General features: G+C 39.7%; 1 protein-coding gene across 2 annotated transcripts in view; it reads right to left on the bottom strand.

Moving 5' to 3' along the window:
• Positions 1–15,484, bottom strand: part of LOC114147705 (cohesin subunit SA-2) — an 18,544-nt gene extending 3,060 nt beyond the window's left edge. The window contains exons 1-30 of one of the 2 annotated variants that reach the window (XM_028022264.1): positions 15,333–15,484; positions 14,914–15,008; positions 14,707–14,794; positions 14,148–14,312; positions 13,297–13,393; positions 13,105–13,181; positions 12,942–13,013; positions 12,429–12,633; positions 11,947–12,095; positions 11,782–11,855; positions 11,538–11,661; positions 11,359–11,454; positions 10,292–10,371; positions 10,096–10,203; positions 9,894–10,014; positions 9,670–9,775; positions 9,048–9,151; positions 8,861–8,953; positions 8,669–8,755; positions 8,059–8,259; positions 6,882–6,958; positions 6,692–6,779; positions 6,535–6,615; positions 5,148–5,240; positions 4,907–5,081; positions 2,213–2,349; positions 791–892; positions 528–679; positions 305–433; positions 23–213 (exon numbers count right to left, since the gene is read on the bottom strand). In XM_028022264.1, the coding sequence (XP_027878065.1) occupies positions 23–213; positions 305–433; positions 528–679; positions 791–892; positions 2,213–2,349; positions 4,907–5,081; positions 5,148–5,240; positions 6,535–6,615; positions 6,692–6,779; positions 6,882–6,958; positions 8,059–8,259; positions 8,669–8,755; positions 8,861–8,953; positions 9,048–9,151; positions 9,670–9,775; positions 9,894–10,014; positions 10,096–10,203; positions 10,292–10,371; positions 11,359–11,454; positions 11,538–11,661; positions 11,782–11,855; positions 11,947–12,095; positions 12,429–12,633; positions 12,942–13,013; positions 13,105–13,181; positions 13,297–13,393; positions 14,148–14,312; positions 14,707–14,794; positions 14,914–14,957 (3,316 nt within the window). In that variant the 5' untranslated portion in view covers positions 14,958–15,008; positions 15,333–15,484. The remainder of the gene's footprint in view (positions 1–22; positions 214–304; positions 434–527; positions 680–790; positions 893–2,212; positions 2,350–4,906; positions 5,082–5,147; positions 5,241–6,534; positions 6,616–6,691; positions 6,780–6,881; positions 6,959–8,058; positions 8,260–8,668; positions 8,756–8,860; positions 8,954–9,047; positions 9,152–9,669; positions 9,776–9,893; positions 10,015–10,095; positions 10,204–10,291; positions 10,372–11,358; positions 11,455–11,537; positions 11,662–11,781; positions 11,856–11,946; positions 12,096–12,428; positions 12,634–12,941; positions 13,014–13,104; positions 13,182–13,296; positions 13,394–14,147; positions 14,313–14,706; positions 14,795–14,913; positions 15,009–15,332) is intronic. The other variant, XM_028022265.1, reaches the window with a different exon arrangement.

Here is a 15,484-nt window from a genome sequence, read left to right as displayed (position 1 = left end):
AAAGAAAGGCGCAGGGTCATACCTTCCGGTTTTTGTTTGGAGACAGGAGAGCGACTGTGAAGGCAGGGCCTCCTGTCTGAGCTCACATACGACACGGCGTCCTCCATTTCTGCCACGGCCAATAAAGACGCACGATAGTAGATGAGCGGCTGCCAGCACTCCTCCCTGAGGTCAATTATGTGCTCTGCGGTGAGTTTTTGCAGGTAGGAGAGCCTGAGAATACAGAGGGAGGGAAAAAAATAAAGAGTTTGAGAAATGTCAAAGTTCATATCCATCCAAGTTGCCCGTTGCTTGCAACACTCACACTGCCTTCTTGTCTGGCTTGAGCAGTTTGTTGGAGAACTCGCTAAGGAGGGTCAGGTAGTTGAGGTACAGCGGTGTTGCGTTGTCTGGAGTCTGTCTGAATTCTTGGAACACAAACTCCATGCCGTTCCTAAACACATTCGCACGAGAACTTGAGCGAACGGAAATCGGAACCGACGCGCATCCGAAAACAGTCGGGAGAGCGCGAGGAGCGCCTGGCTGACCTGTGGATCATGACGAGACACTCGCGAAACTTGACGAGGTCTCCGAACGTGAGGGCGAAGCGCCTGGCCAGCTCCTTAATGCAGGTGAAAGTCTGCACGCCCGAGTGAGCCCTGCCACCGCTCTCTTGTTCCCGCTTAAGCTGCACAAACAGCTGGGGAGGAAAAAAAAAAAAAAAAACTCATCAGCAGCTGTGCTGACAGGAGAGGAGGTTGACTTTTTTGTTGTTGTCGTTTTGTTTTTGTATGAGCAAACCATGTTTTACCTGCTGCAAGCAGAGCACCAGAGTACGAGTGCTCTCGATTTTATCCGTCTGTCTGGTCCTGTAAATCGTTTCCTTGATGATGTCGCCAAAGTCGCTGTAATGCTGGGGACAAAAATAAATAAATAAATGGAGTCATTTTGCAATAGGTCACTGGAAGATGCATCATTTGACGTCATGTATAGCACCAGCAGATAGCTGAGAATATACACAGTTTTTAGGCAATATTTGAAACTGCAACTTAAACTCCAAGTTTAGGTTTACTTGGAACCCTAACGTCTTATCCCAACACTGAAACATAAACTACTGATCAGCACTTTTGACCGTTTGTATTTCTTTAAATCTTTTAAACAAAATCCCCCAGCCTTACTGCAGCTGAACTGCACAATGATGCATATTTGACACATAAATAAAGTATCCTACAAACCGGAACTGCAAAAATGGCTTAATTATGCCCTTACCAATTATGCCTAACGTCACTAATTTACATCATATCAAACCTTAAGTGCACTGGACATGTTATATTCAAATGGACAATCTCAATTTTTACTTTTTAGAAGAAACATTATTTCAGGAAGTTGAAATAACTGGGGCATCCACCCTTTGTTATGAAACTTTTTTTTTTTAGTATCTGAACTGAAAAATAAAAGATAAAAATACAGCAGTACTTTACTACTAACACTACGATAATTAGGAAATAGCACTGGTTTTCAGACTTGAACATGTGCAGCTCCGGTTCGATGTCATTGCCAGGAAGTTCGGAGGCAAATTGAATGCATCGCTAGACCCCAAATGTTCAGGTGGTATTCTTGTTTCTTTTTGATTGTACTTGGAAGTAATATGCTCAAACTTAATGCACTATAAGGATTCATGGAAGTCATTTCAATTTATGATTAAGAGGGAAAAAAGCACAAATAGCATCCAAACTGATCGGGGGGTTTTTTGTTCGTTTGTTTGTTTACTTCATTCCTGTGTTGGGGGGGGGAAAATTGCTCTTTTGAAAATTTTGCACGATAATGAAATACCAAATATCTTGGAAAAGCAAAGACCATATGATACAGAAATGAAAAAGTTGAGTCAAATGAATATTCATCAAAATGTACTTTTTTTTTCAGAAATGTTTATGATGCCTCTTAAAATAAAGCCAAGAAAAAATATTTATTTATTTAGTGACTGAATTTGGGAAGTAAAATTTAATTCTGTTCTTACACGAAATGTGAAGAAAAATAGAATACACACGTTTTTGTTGTTGTGGTCAAATGTTAAAAAAAATAAGGATTGTAACCTTAACCCTATCAGACACAAGAACTTTGTTGATTTTGGCAACAACAACAAAAAAAACATAATAATGAATCAGTACGTATATATGAACGTGAATAGATGCGATCTCTAGCATCCAACCCATCTGACCGAGTTAACCTTCACCTTCATGTAGTGCGTGTAGATTCCCGCCGCCGTGCTCATCTCCAGCACTCCGTGTACGATCAGCTTGCAGTAGGCCGCCAGCAGATTCCTTCTCCTGTGAAGCTCCTCCAGCCTCTCCACTTCAGAGCTCTCGCTGACTGAGGAAGAGGAGGGGTGGGGTGCGGTTGAAACACGTGATTGGATGTGAAATGGTCAAGAAGTACAAAAAAAAAAAAAAAAAAAGACGAGGAGAAAAATATGGGAATGACGCAAAAAAAAAAAAAGAGAGGGATTAATCACACAGAATCATATAATGGAAAGAAAAGAAAGAAGAACAAAGCCTAAACGAGGAGAGTGAGAGTTTGAGTCTTGGGACGATGGCTTTAGCAGGTGGAAATCAAAGATAACATCAGACTGTAGTTATGGGTGTGACACCATGTGGCTTCAATCTTTCTCAAGGCTAATAAAATGGTCTCGGAGGCGAGCCAGAGTTAATGGAATTTTCTCACGGAAAGAGATTGCCCTGATTTTTTTTTTTTTTTTTTGATTTACCTCAGTGCCCCTGCCCTCTGAGTGATCTCTGATCCCGCAGCTAATAGAAAACACTGTCCATATAACAAAATCATTACCAGGAATATCCAATAAAACAATAGCTTTTTATTACATGTTCAAAAACCAATAATCTTGGATTACATTTGCTTGAACATTTAAGAGAGTCCCACCAGGACAGTTATTGGCTTTTCCCGGACTTCTCCCACATTTTGGATGCAATATGTCTGTGGAAGCAGAAGCCGCTATGAGAGACAATGAAATATTTCGGATGCGGCGAATGAATTCAGACGTTTACCTGCAGGACTCTGCAAAGAAATCACCCTATTCTTTTTCCCCCCACACGTCACTCGTTTTCTTCATTATGAATCAAAGAGGAGCGCGCCGCCGTCATCATCATCATCGGGTTTACACGCTGCATCGCTTTGCATAACAAAGTCGAACACGCTTCCATACAAATTAGTCAATCCTGTTTCAGTCTGAAGGTATTAATGGGGCCTCCTTTGTAAATGGGAGGGGGGGGGGTCAATTGTCAGGTCAGGTTGGAAATCGGGAGAGGTTTACAGTCGGGCAAGCGGCTCTGCTGCGACTTATTAAGCCAAACGTGTGGCCGTGCATTTAATAATCGGCGCGGCTGTGCGCGCAGGAAGCTGCGGGGTTTTCTACTGTGAGGCGACGCGGAGTGACAGTGCCATCTACTGTGCAACACTGCAGGGAAGGAAAGTTCTCCACACTCAACTTTGTGTGCAACTCTTTGCACTTTTACTCCTCTGCCGGCCTCGAACAAAAAAAAACAGCAAAAAGAACTTTATAAAGCTAAATCTGTTTTCTATTTTTGTATTTTCCTGGGGGGGGGGGGGGTTGTTGGTTTTTTTGTGGTTCAGATGAAAAGCAAAATCTTGTCATCTCTTAAATGTTGGAGAACATTTGCTTTCTCTGATGGTTTGATCTACCTGAATTGCAAAGGCCCAAAATGTGCAAATGCTCTAGGTTCCATCAAAAACATCACTTTTTTTTTAACATAACATACTTTTTCAAAAAAAAAATTTACCCCCTGGTCCTTTTTTCCTTTTAATATCCTCGTCAAGTTTTGAAGGAAACCTACAGCTTCATCTAAATAAGACAGAATATCAGCGTGAAGTTGATTAATTTCAGCAATTCAATTCAGATTACATTAATTAATTACACACAAAGTAATACATTTCAAGCACTTATTTCTGTTAATGTCATTGATTGTTGCTTGCAGCTTACAGACTCTCAGAAAACTTACATACTATCATTTAATAAAAAGAGGACGTTTAATACAAAAATGTTATGCTATAGTCTAAGCAAACATGGGGAAGGCTGCTGACATCCTCCAGAAGGAGTGTAAGCCTCAACAGGTCATTGTTGATGAATCTAATCCTAGCACAGTGATGGAAAGTTGAGTGGAAGGAAGAAAAACAACTGTGAAAGAGGTGTTCAAGCAACACTGATTATTGCGGTCTTGAAAGGATTTCAAAACAAAGCCCATTACGCAGTTTGATTTTCATGGTTCCCTCTGCTGACAAGTTTCATAAAAATATTGACGTCCGACAGCTCAGTCTAAAAACAAAAACTAACTGTACTAATTGTCTTATTATAAGTTTCTGTTCTGAGAAACAGAATTTCTATGTTTTTCATTAGCTGAAAGCCACAAGTGCCAAAATGATGAATTAATTAGGTTTAAGGACAGCCATCATGAGTATAATCTAACAAACCATGATAAATTCTAAATAACATGTTTACTTTAAGAACTTTGTCCCGTTTTATTCTGTGTTACTTCGTTACACTTAATTCTTATTCATGCTTATGCTATTTCAGCATCATGATTTTGTTTTCTTAATTTCTATGCACAAAGAAAGAAATATCAGATAAACACAAAGTACTGTAACTATATCAAGCAATATTTTTGAAATTAGATATTTGTCCAGCATGTTTTTATTGTGAAAACATCTTTTTTTATTATTATTATTTTTGGCTAATGTCATAAACATCCTGAAGTTTATGCCGTCAACTTCTGTTACAACTTTCTGAGATAAAAAACCCTCAAATGATGACCATTTAAATTGGCAGCAGAATATTTTATGTGGGTATATAATTCTCTATATGAAGGTTAAAGTGAAATAAAAAATAAATAAATCTTACCTCTGCTCTGGTTGTCGCTGTCTGGGACGACAAACACGTTCATGCATACAAAGGTAAGCAGCGCCCTCTGCAGTTTGGGACTGGGAGTGTAGAGCAGAGGCCCGAAGCAGGTGGGATCCCACACCTGCATCTGGTATGAGTGAGCCGTCAGGACATCGCACACACCCAGGAAGGCCTGAGGAAAAGGAAAAGGTTAGGAAAGAAGGTGGTAAGATGTTCTTCACCCTGCTTCCCGCTGTACCTGATTCTTCACACTGTGGTTGCAGTGGGAGAGACACCGATAGCTCCTCTCACAGAAGAGACGCAGCTGGAGCCTCTGGGCCACAGCTTTCTCCTAAAAAAAACAAACAAACAAAAAAATATATACACATTGCATCTCCAAAGTTTTCCAGTGGGATCACAAAGCTAGAAAAATGCATCCACCTTTCCAGATAGTGGAAACACAATCATGCTAAGCATAAATCTCCTAAAATTGACGATTGATACACTCCGACTAGATATATGACCTATGTTTTTTTCTTTTTTAGGAATGTTGGTAAAGTTCATATAAACTGGTTGATTTCCAAAATTCATCCTCAAATGAAAGCAATTTAGTGAGAATCAAGCCTGCATTGAACTGACAAATAGTGGCGTACTGTCACCGTTCACAGCAAGTCGCACAGAAACAAACACTGAACTATTTGGCCATTACGACATGAGGTTTACACAGAGGGGTGAACCTGAAGTTTTCACACATGAGAACGCTTTATCGGCTGTCAAGCATGGGGGTGGCGGCATCGTGACGATCCTATGTCTGTTTTTAACATCTCGCTGTTTGAACTGCCCCTTGGGGACAAATAAAAGTTTTACTGAATGGAATTGAATTGTGGATTCTAACATCTGATGGGATACCGAAGAAGGAGGAATACCACCGGATTTTTTTATTTTTATTTTTAATCGCAAACGAACAGCTAGATGGTTGAAAGTTGGAGAAAGTTGGATGTTCCCACAGCACAATGACCCCAAACGCACAACCAAACCGGCTTTGGAGTAAATGAAGCTGGCTAACATTAAGGTGCAACCTATTGGAGTTTGAGGCACCGAATCGTGAGCACGAACCAGTTCAAATGAACTCTACCGCCACTGCCAAGAACAGCAGTCAAATATCCAATCAGAATCATGCCGGACGTTTGTTGCTGTAGTTTTGCGTCACCAGTGAAAATCAATCTGGATTGATTTTCCCCATTGAACTGAATCTGTATGTGAAGTTTTCATTATATGTGACCTAAAAATATCCTCAATAAATGTAATTTTAATACCTAAAATGCGTTGAAATGTTATATCATCATCCACCCAGACAACAGCTCAAATACATGATTAAAAAAAACTAAATGAACATGGAATTCATACCCATGGTGTGTGTATTTAGACTTTACAATTAAAATAAAGTATATAAAGTATATATAAATATAAAGTAATCACAGCCAAATAAACAGTACAGTACAGTATTTTCTTAACGTACATTTTGAATTGGAGAAGAAAGTTCCCTACTCATAACAAGCCTGCACATACAAAGTAGTTCAAGTACACTGCTGCAGTGAAAGCAGGATTCAGATTGATCATGTTTTCATGATGTAGATGTAACTCACCCTGCAAGTTAGAGTTTGGCTGCTCGTACTGAGGGACCACAGCATGGCAAACGACATGCACTGCAGTGCCTCCTCCAGCACCTGTGGAAACAGCACCTCATCAGAGCAAAACACTGAGAACAAAAACCATTAAAAGTGTCTAACTTCATGACGGTACCTCTGGCGGTGGTCCTCCCAGTCTGCCGTCCTCCGTCAGGAGAGGAGACAGCAGGTCAAACACGCCCCATCGACTGAGGTCATGACAGCTAAAACAACGCAGACAGAGACAGGTTGGAACAGGATCGATCTAGAAGCAGGTTACACTAAACCGTTGAGTTGGCTGCGCGTCCTCGTCGGCCAGATCTCACTTGTGGAAAGCTCTGAGTTTCTTCAGTGTCGCTACAATTTGTCTCGTCTCGTCTTCCTCAGCAGAAAAACAGCCACGCTGCAAGAGAGCGGGTAAACAGAAAAACAACCCAGTTAGGTAGGACTCACTGTTTATTTCACAGAACATAAATTCTACGCTTATGAACAAAACGTAAGACTTCTCTAATTAAATTATTGGAAAAATTTGAGGCCTGTCAGTTACACAGATCTTCTATTTTCTAAAACCAAGTCAATTTTGAAGTGTGAATAATTCCTGAAAAGATTGTCACTAAAAATTATTTTATTTTTTTTCCCCAATACTCCATTTAGCTATTTTTTTTACATTTGGAAAATTGAGAGCAAAGCATTTACCATAGGAAAAGAAAAAAAAACTCATGTTGAAGTTAACTTCCAATCTGATGTAGGAATAAATTTCACAGATGTTTTTCAATGTAACCAGATCAGCTCTAGTTAGAAATCCATAACATTTAGACTTTCCAAACTGGACCTGAATATACTGCTCTCAATACATATCTTTTAAAATCTATTTTTGGAGCGTTTAATGTTTATTTTGCATGTTAAAATCTACGTAACTTTAGTATAAGATTTAATCAGTTTTTGATAAAAAAGGAGGGTTTCGTTGCATAAAACAAATGCGTGTGTAATTGATATCCTTGATCTAAGAAAGTTTAGAGTCCAAAAAAGCTGTAAAATTATCAAATAAATATATATATTAACTAATTAAAATTAATGTGCATTTATCTGTGATTGAAAACACAGCGGGTAAATCAAACTGGACAAAGGCTCAAGTTGTGATGTGGTAAATTAAAGATAAATAACAACTTAAATGCGAGTTCAAGCAAAAAGAACAAAAAAAACAATATTTTTCAGGAATTCTGATTTTTATCTGAGGCCTGGAACCGCAAACATTTTCCCATAACACATTTTCATTTTTTCCCCCCCATACTTATGAAGAGCTGGAAAATCATAAAGCCCAACTGTTCCAGACTTTTAAATACTGCGTAGGAACCCTAAGGCCACATGTTGGCCACTGCTTGCTTATCTCTTCAGAATCTAAAATTGACAAAAGTGTGGCTGATTCAACAAAGGAACTAAAAACAGATGACGGCTAATTTCCAAAAATATATCTGGCTGCACAAAGGGAACCGAGACGCCTACCCTGAGCGACGCCCCCATCGTCTCTGTCAGTCGGTCCACCCAGCGCTGGACCAGAGAGTCTCGTGAGGCTCCGGCCGCCGCGGCCCAGGCTGCGCCATCGCCACACAGACTGAGGTATGTTCGAGCCGCCGCTTCCAGAACCGCAGGACCCGAGTGAAGGTCCAAAGCAGCTGCCATCTCTGTCATCAGGCTTGAAACTGACTGCACAAAAGGCATCATACGAAATGGCTATGAACTATTTTTGTTCGGTTATGCTATCAACTAAAGACACACGAAAACAAAAAACAGAAATGATAATTGATTAGTTGTCTTCCTAAAGCTCCTATTGCCTCAATTTTCCATGTAATTTTACAAGAAAAATAAAATAAAATCTATCGGTACTGAAAGTCAACACACAAAAAAATGTAAGAACTCTGCAGTGGATTGACAAGATGAACTAAATTGGATGTTGTTTAAAAGGTAAACTAGAAACACTTCCCCCCACAATTTTAAAAATAATACAGTTTTTTTTTTAAATAAACCTCAATTATCACTAACTGTTTTAATATAAGGAAAACATTGCAGTTTAAAATATTTTATTATTTAATATGGAACTGGCTATGATGCAGACCTGTGTGTTTTTAGCTTCCTGACTGTCTGGGTGGAAGTACTGAGGAATCCGCATCAGGGAAGCAACAGTGTCGCCACTACATGAAAACTGCAGGAACAAAATAAAACAATTCACATTATTTTTTATTTAATTTTTTAACCACATAGAGTAAACGGAGCTTATTGCATGGACTGCTGCATGTGGTATAAATACCTTGGAGAGTAACTTGGGAAGCACAGAAAACAGATGTTCAGTGAGCGTTAGACAGTCGTCAGCTTGAATTTTCTTTTCTCTATTGCTCATGATCTGTTAGCAAACAAAGTTTGTTCATGGCATTTGAATTTAAAGCCGTAATGTTTGACCAGATGAAAAATGAGATATCATTCAGCCTTCTTTTTACCTTCTTGGCCCCGCTCCTCCCTACCAGAGCTGGCCCGTCTGTGGCCTGACGCACCGACGCAACCAGGATCTCCACAATCACAGCTTGTTCTGCCGGAGTAAAACCTACAACACAAACACCCGCGGTTTGAGTAATACCTACACAATATAATAGTAAGAGATTGTAAAATCTTATGAAATTCTGTAACTATTGACAAATTTAAAGAATGTTCTTCAAAATGTGTTGCAATTATATTATGTGACAAAGCAAAAGGAATATTGGGTAACGCCGTGTTTGAAGGGGTGTGCATAAGACTGTCTTAAACATGACATAACACGTGTTATGAACATGAAGGAGTCTTCATGAATGTTTACGACTGTTGTCGTGAAGAAGTGTCATCCGGGTAAATAATGACACTTTTAATGCAAAGTTGACATTTTTAATTGAATTTTAATGCAAGTTTTAATGCAGCTTTGCATTAAAAGTGTCGTTATTTACCAAATCACACTTTAGGGCAACAGTCGTAAACATTCACGAAGACTCCTTCGTGTTCATAACAGGTGTTATGTCATGTTTATGACAGTACAAGAAAGAACAGGTTTCTCCCCACACACACCCCAAACTCACACACATGCTTTTCTACCTGAGCTGTTCTGCAGCAGTGCAGCTGTGAGTGTGGGCCAGTCTTTCAGCAGAGACCCACCACAGTCCCAAAGGCTGTCCACCAGGTAAACAACATGCTTGTGGAGCTGAAGGTTTACGTAATAAAAAATTTAAAAAAAGAAGAAAAAAAATCATCCATTAAATATGAAATGCAACAAGCATTTTTTTTTTGTAAACTAAAAAAATGCAAAAACAACCTGTCACCTCAGACTCCTGATAAAACCGCAGTAAAGCTTTAAGTCTGTCAAACATCTGTCTTCTTCGCTCGTCCTCTTCGCTCCTTTCATCCTGATTATCGGAGGTTGGAGCTACAGCACTGAGAATCCTGAAACAGACCAATGACGCTTCTTGTTTTTGTCAAAACAAGCAATTAGTAAATTTAGCCAAGCGACGGAGGCGTTTTTACCTTGAGTAGAGCAGCTCCCCTGCAGTGGCCGCGAGAGGCCGATGAGAGGAGTAAACAACCTGAAGGAGCTGCTTGTAGTCTTCAGATGTCAGCACATCGTCTGTGGCTCTGGGGAGCAGGGGAGAGAAGGATAATGGGGTGAGGAGGGGGGGAAGAAAAAGGGAACAAAAATGGAATCATTATTAATACAACTTACCTGGAGATTAGCACCAATAGTTTCATGGTCTGTACTGCCACCTCATTGTCCTTATCTAGCACCATGGAGATCAGACGATTCTGCCACACAATGGGACGGAGAATATAATGACGATAAAGGACGCTTGGACCTCAGGGAGAAATGTGGACGATTTAACTGAAAGTTTTGATCAAATATTTTTATAGTTCTTACTTTAATATATCCGGGGATTTATTTTAAATAAGTACTAATATTAAATATATCCCTTTCAAAAGTATTGACCTCTTCAACATTTTTTTTTAATGTTTGCTGCATTACAACAACCCTAGTATGTTTTTTTGGTACTTTATGTGATGGTTCAACACAAAGTAGTGTAAAATTGTAATTTGAAAGAAAAAGACCACTGGTTTTCTATTTTTATTTTTTTACCATTTATTTTCTTCTTACAAAATTTTCAAAAATTAAAAGTGGCAAGTATTTGTTCCTAGACCCCTGTGTAAACATAAATGTCTTGTGGGTTTCTTCCAACAACAGCTTTCTTCCTTTAGTTCCGCCATTTATGCCAGATTTACTGAGTCTATAACTGACCGTTTGTGTTGATAGAGCCACCTGAGCTGTCGATCACTGCAACTCCTCCGAAGTAACCATTGGCCTGTTGGCAACTTCTCATTCTGGTCGACAACAAAGATCTATTCTATTCTACAATCTGATTAATCTTCTCATACCTCCATACTGTATTTATACTGAGATTGAACTACACACAGATTGACTCTACCCACCAATTAGCACAACTGATTGCATTCCATTTTATTTAGGGGAATCAGATTAAAGGCACCTCACTTTTTATATTTTTGACTTGTACAAAGCTTTCCAAGTCATATTTTTCTTCCAATTCCACAATTATGCGCAACTTTCTGTTGGTCTATCGCAAAAAAAAACCCAATAAAATACACTAAAGTTTGCAGTTGTGATGCAATAAAATACTAATAAGTTCTTAGGGGTGTGAATATTTTTGCATTGTGAGCCAGATACAGGAATTCATAAGACATAGTGTGCAGCTGAAGGCTTTAAACAAGGAGCCTCTTTACCTTGAAGCGACTGATGAATAGATCTAGTTTAGGGAGAACAGGATCACCGAACAGACCCTGCAGAGCTAACACACACTTCTGACGCACATCCGGTACCTGAAAGGTGACGTATAAAGAGTTTCAGTTTGTTTTCAGGGTCTGAAAAGCTGCTTGAATTGCCTGTAAAAGCAGCTGTTGACCTTATCGTGCATCATCCAGCCCATGTATTTGAGGTAACTATCATTGAGGAATGATGAACTGTAGAGCTTCATCCACAAGCCCAACTCCTCCATGCAGACTGCGCGAATTTCTGGAAGCATATCCCTGCTCAAATGTATACAATATGTGCGGAGTATTACCTGTCGACATGAAAACGCTACAAACTTTTAAAAAATAAATAAAATAAAATGAATTGCAAGCAGCAATGTAAGAAGTGTTGTGTACCGATATCTTTTGAGAAAAACCCCTTTGAAGATGACGTCCATCATGCTCTCTACCTCCGCCCTCTTTTCCTGCAACTTTTAGAGGTGTCAGACTGCATTAAAATTCGATTCAGTCACACAAAGCAAACATTCAGTCCTCCAAGCATTTTCAATCCACAAATCTTACCTCCGAGATCTTCTTCTGCGTCCTCTCCAGTTGCTGGGTCTTCTGTCTCACCGTCTTCGTCCTCTGCACGTTGTACAGCTTCTGACTGTTTTCGATCCCGACGCTCAGGCTCAGAGCCACGCTCAGCAGAGAGCTCAGCAACTTCACCGCTTGACACACACACACACACATTCAGATCAAAGAGTCAAAGTTAAATGATTTAACAATGATTACTGCATTTGTGTGTGGAAAGCCAGACGGACCAAAACCACCTGAAATGTGTGTGTGTTTTTGAGGCTTTGTTGTTGTTATTTGCAGTTTGCATGTTGCTTATCAAGTACGTGTTCGATTCAACTTTTAAATAACATTTTAACAAAACATCTGACACAAGCACACACAAGAAATTAATAATAATCATAATAATAATTTTTTTTTAATTTAATCATATGTTTTTGGCCCTGCTGGACTTCCATATATGCATCCGCATGCGTCTCGTCTCTTACCCGCAAGCGTGCATGTGTGTCTGAACGCCCTTACGTATGAGTTGGACAGCTCAGTGAGCAGCGAGATGACGCTGTTCATCAGGTAGCTATCAAAAAGGACGCTGTGCTGACACTGAGCCACCAGCACCGACACAAAGTCGCAGAACTCTGAGTGAAACCAGCGACCGGACGGCCCGGACTGCACGAGTGGATACTCTGCACTATCCTATAGTTTAGAAGGAAACAGAAAGAGGATTCCAACTCACAGCAGCAGAGATTTGAGCACAACAAAATGACAAGTAGCATCATTATATCATAGAAGAGTATTGCAAAGTGGCGATACTGTTGTGGTACATTTGCGTTCCACAAAAGATGTTTGTGGAAAAGATGTTTAGTTCCATACACAGCAACTCAGACATGTTTATCGTGGTTTAAAAAATACAATGCATAGCACAAAAGGTGCTAAAATCATCTAAAGTCATCAAGATAACGGACACAACAAATCTGCTACAGAAAGAAAAAGCATGGACTGACTGCATCCATGGGCCACGTGACGGTCAGAATCCAAGGAAAAGCTAGGAATCGCTTATACTGCAGACCAACAGCCTGAAACACACAGACGTCCACATCTGTTTAAGTCAGCCTCTCTTTACAATCAGACAGGGGAGAGGACAGGACAAAATATAAAGGTGTTTACCTCATCCAGCTCCTCGACCATTTTACTTTTCACTTGCTTGTCCTCTTTACTCTGGCACATCTCTGCTGTGACCGCGCCTGGAGAGGATGCGAAAACAGAAGGATGTACACATAAAACCAGTTCTGTGTGTCTGGCGTGTTTCTGGCTGTTGGAAGGAGTTTGAAATTGTGCATTTGTGTACGAATTGCTTGCCTTTGCAGCCACAGCACTGGATAAAGAAGCTGATGAGGTCGAGTAGAGAGGCGTCTCTGTCCGTCACGTATGCCTCAATCCAATCATCTATCACTGCCTGTCCAGGCACCAGATAATAGTCAGAGAATTAATTTATGCTAGAACATATTCTTACTTAACTGTTGGTTTAATAGGAAGAGCCTCAGGCGTTAGACCAATTTTCCTTTTATCTGTTATCACTACTTTATTTTCACCTTTACTGATGTGAAGACATGTTTGCCCTCTTACAGACATCGTTTGATTGTGCTTTGTTGTCATGCTTCAAATCATGAAACTGATCTTAATGTCAAACCAATGTCTGGAGTAAAAAAAAAGGAGCATTTTTAAAAATACTATTTCAAAACCAAACAGAACTCCCCCATGTAGTCAGTCTGGAAAGGGCTAAAAGCCCATTTCAAAGTCTGTGGGAATCCATCCAACCAGAAAATATGGTATCCATTGGAAAGGAGACACTCGCCTTTTTCAAACCAAAAACAACACAAAGGCCTGCATCACATCCTAAAACAAACGTCTTGATGATCGTCAATACTTCTGGGAAAACATTTTGTGGAAGATGAGACGAAAGCAAGCATGTGAATAGTGTTACATCTGGTGTAAAACTAATTTCAGGGTGCAATTGCTTTTTCACAAGTTGCCAGATCGGTTTGAAATGATTGGATTTCAGTGTCATAAAAATACGCTTTCCTACAGCGATCATCAACCCTGCTTATGCTATCGTTCTTACCTCAACAACAACATTAAAACACACCCAATAAAAATTCCCATTACTGGGTGGTGTCTACCAGTAATGTACGCTGAGTAAGCCATCTTACCTGTATGGCGCTCTTGCCCATGGTGATCACCTCAAACAAGGTCACTGCCTCCACTTGCTTCTCTTTGGCGCGTTTGCCCCGTGCCCTTCGAACACTGCTGCCGCTGGCTCTGGCTCTTTTGCTCTTGACATTTTCCGAGACGCTGCACGCTCTTCTTCGTCGTCTCTGCATAATTACATTTTCATTTTATCAGTAATGACACTGAGATTTAAATTTTAAAATTCATAACAGTCTTAAAAAAAAAAAAAACCTATGGGGTAAAATATATTCACAGATATTATTTCCTAATTTGGATCACTAAACTTCTAAAAGGTTTCGCTCTATTTATTTGGAAACATTTTCTTTTTAAATGTACTTGAAATGTCACAGAAATTCACTTATATATGTTGTTGTAGTTACACAATGTGAAAAGGTTCAATTGAAATCAATAATTTTTCAAGCCACTGTTTGTCTATAAAAGCATTCCCACACTCTTCACTTTAGTTAATGAGTCCCATCACTCTATTTCTGCTCTCGTTTGCATTTCTGCAAGTAAACAGCGTCGGTAGAAGAAACCCACCACACTCTTCTGTCGGTTCTCGTTCCCTGACTCTTCCTCAGAGGGACTGACGGCTCCAGAGGAGGTCGCCTCAGCCTGAGAGTTTGCACTGGAAAACCAAAAAGACAACAACAACAAAAATCATCATATTTCATTACATAAATTTAGAAGGACATTTAAAACTACATCAAAATAGCGTCATCCACAGTTTTGAAAACCAATAGTTACTTTTTCCCTGAAGACCTGGATGCAGCAGAAGGTTCTGGTATCATCTCCTCCTTAGATCTTCACACCGGACTCACCATGATGTAATCAGAGGGATGCTTGTGCAGACAACAACAACGTGCGTTCGTAAACAATAACAAAAGCTCGCAACTTTGCCTCTTTCTGCAGGCGCAGCTGGTAGTCTCAATTAGTCCAAAAATAACAAATAAAAAAAAATCTGAGTTTAGCAGATGTGAGGTGGTTAAACTGTACAATTTAAATTAAGTGTGCGTTTTTTGTATATATATATAAACAAGCCCTAATTACGATCCGTGAAATTTTAAAGAAATACCAGTAGCTTCTTTAATCCGATAAAACCGCTACAGCACATGACAATAAGTAGACAATAACCTATAGGTGACTGTTACACTATCCAAACTTACCTCCATTACACAGGTTCGTGAGTTTGTGATGCTGATGGATGTTTCGGTTTTAATCTGCGGCATGTCAGAGTCAAATAATTTAAAGGGTTTCCTCTCATTTCCTCCGTCGTCGAGCCGAGCTCTCACAGTCAAGCATCGGACAGCCTAACTCG

Source organism: Xiphophorus couchianus, chromosome 7 (genome assembly GCF_001444195.1).
Source record: "Xiphophorus couchianus chromosome 7, X_couchianus-1.0, whole genome shotgun sequence".
NCBI classification, from domain to species: Eukaryota; Metazoa; Chordata; class Actinopteri; order Cyprinodontiformes; family Poeciliidae; genus Xiphophorus; species Xiphophorus couchianus.
The sequence above is the reverse complement of the archived record's forward strand: the minus strand, read 5'-3'. Positions and strand labels throughout refer to the sequence as shown.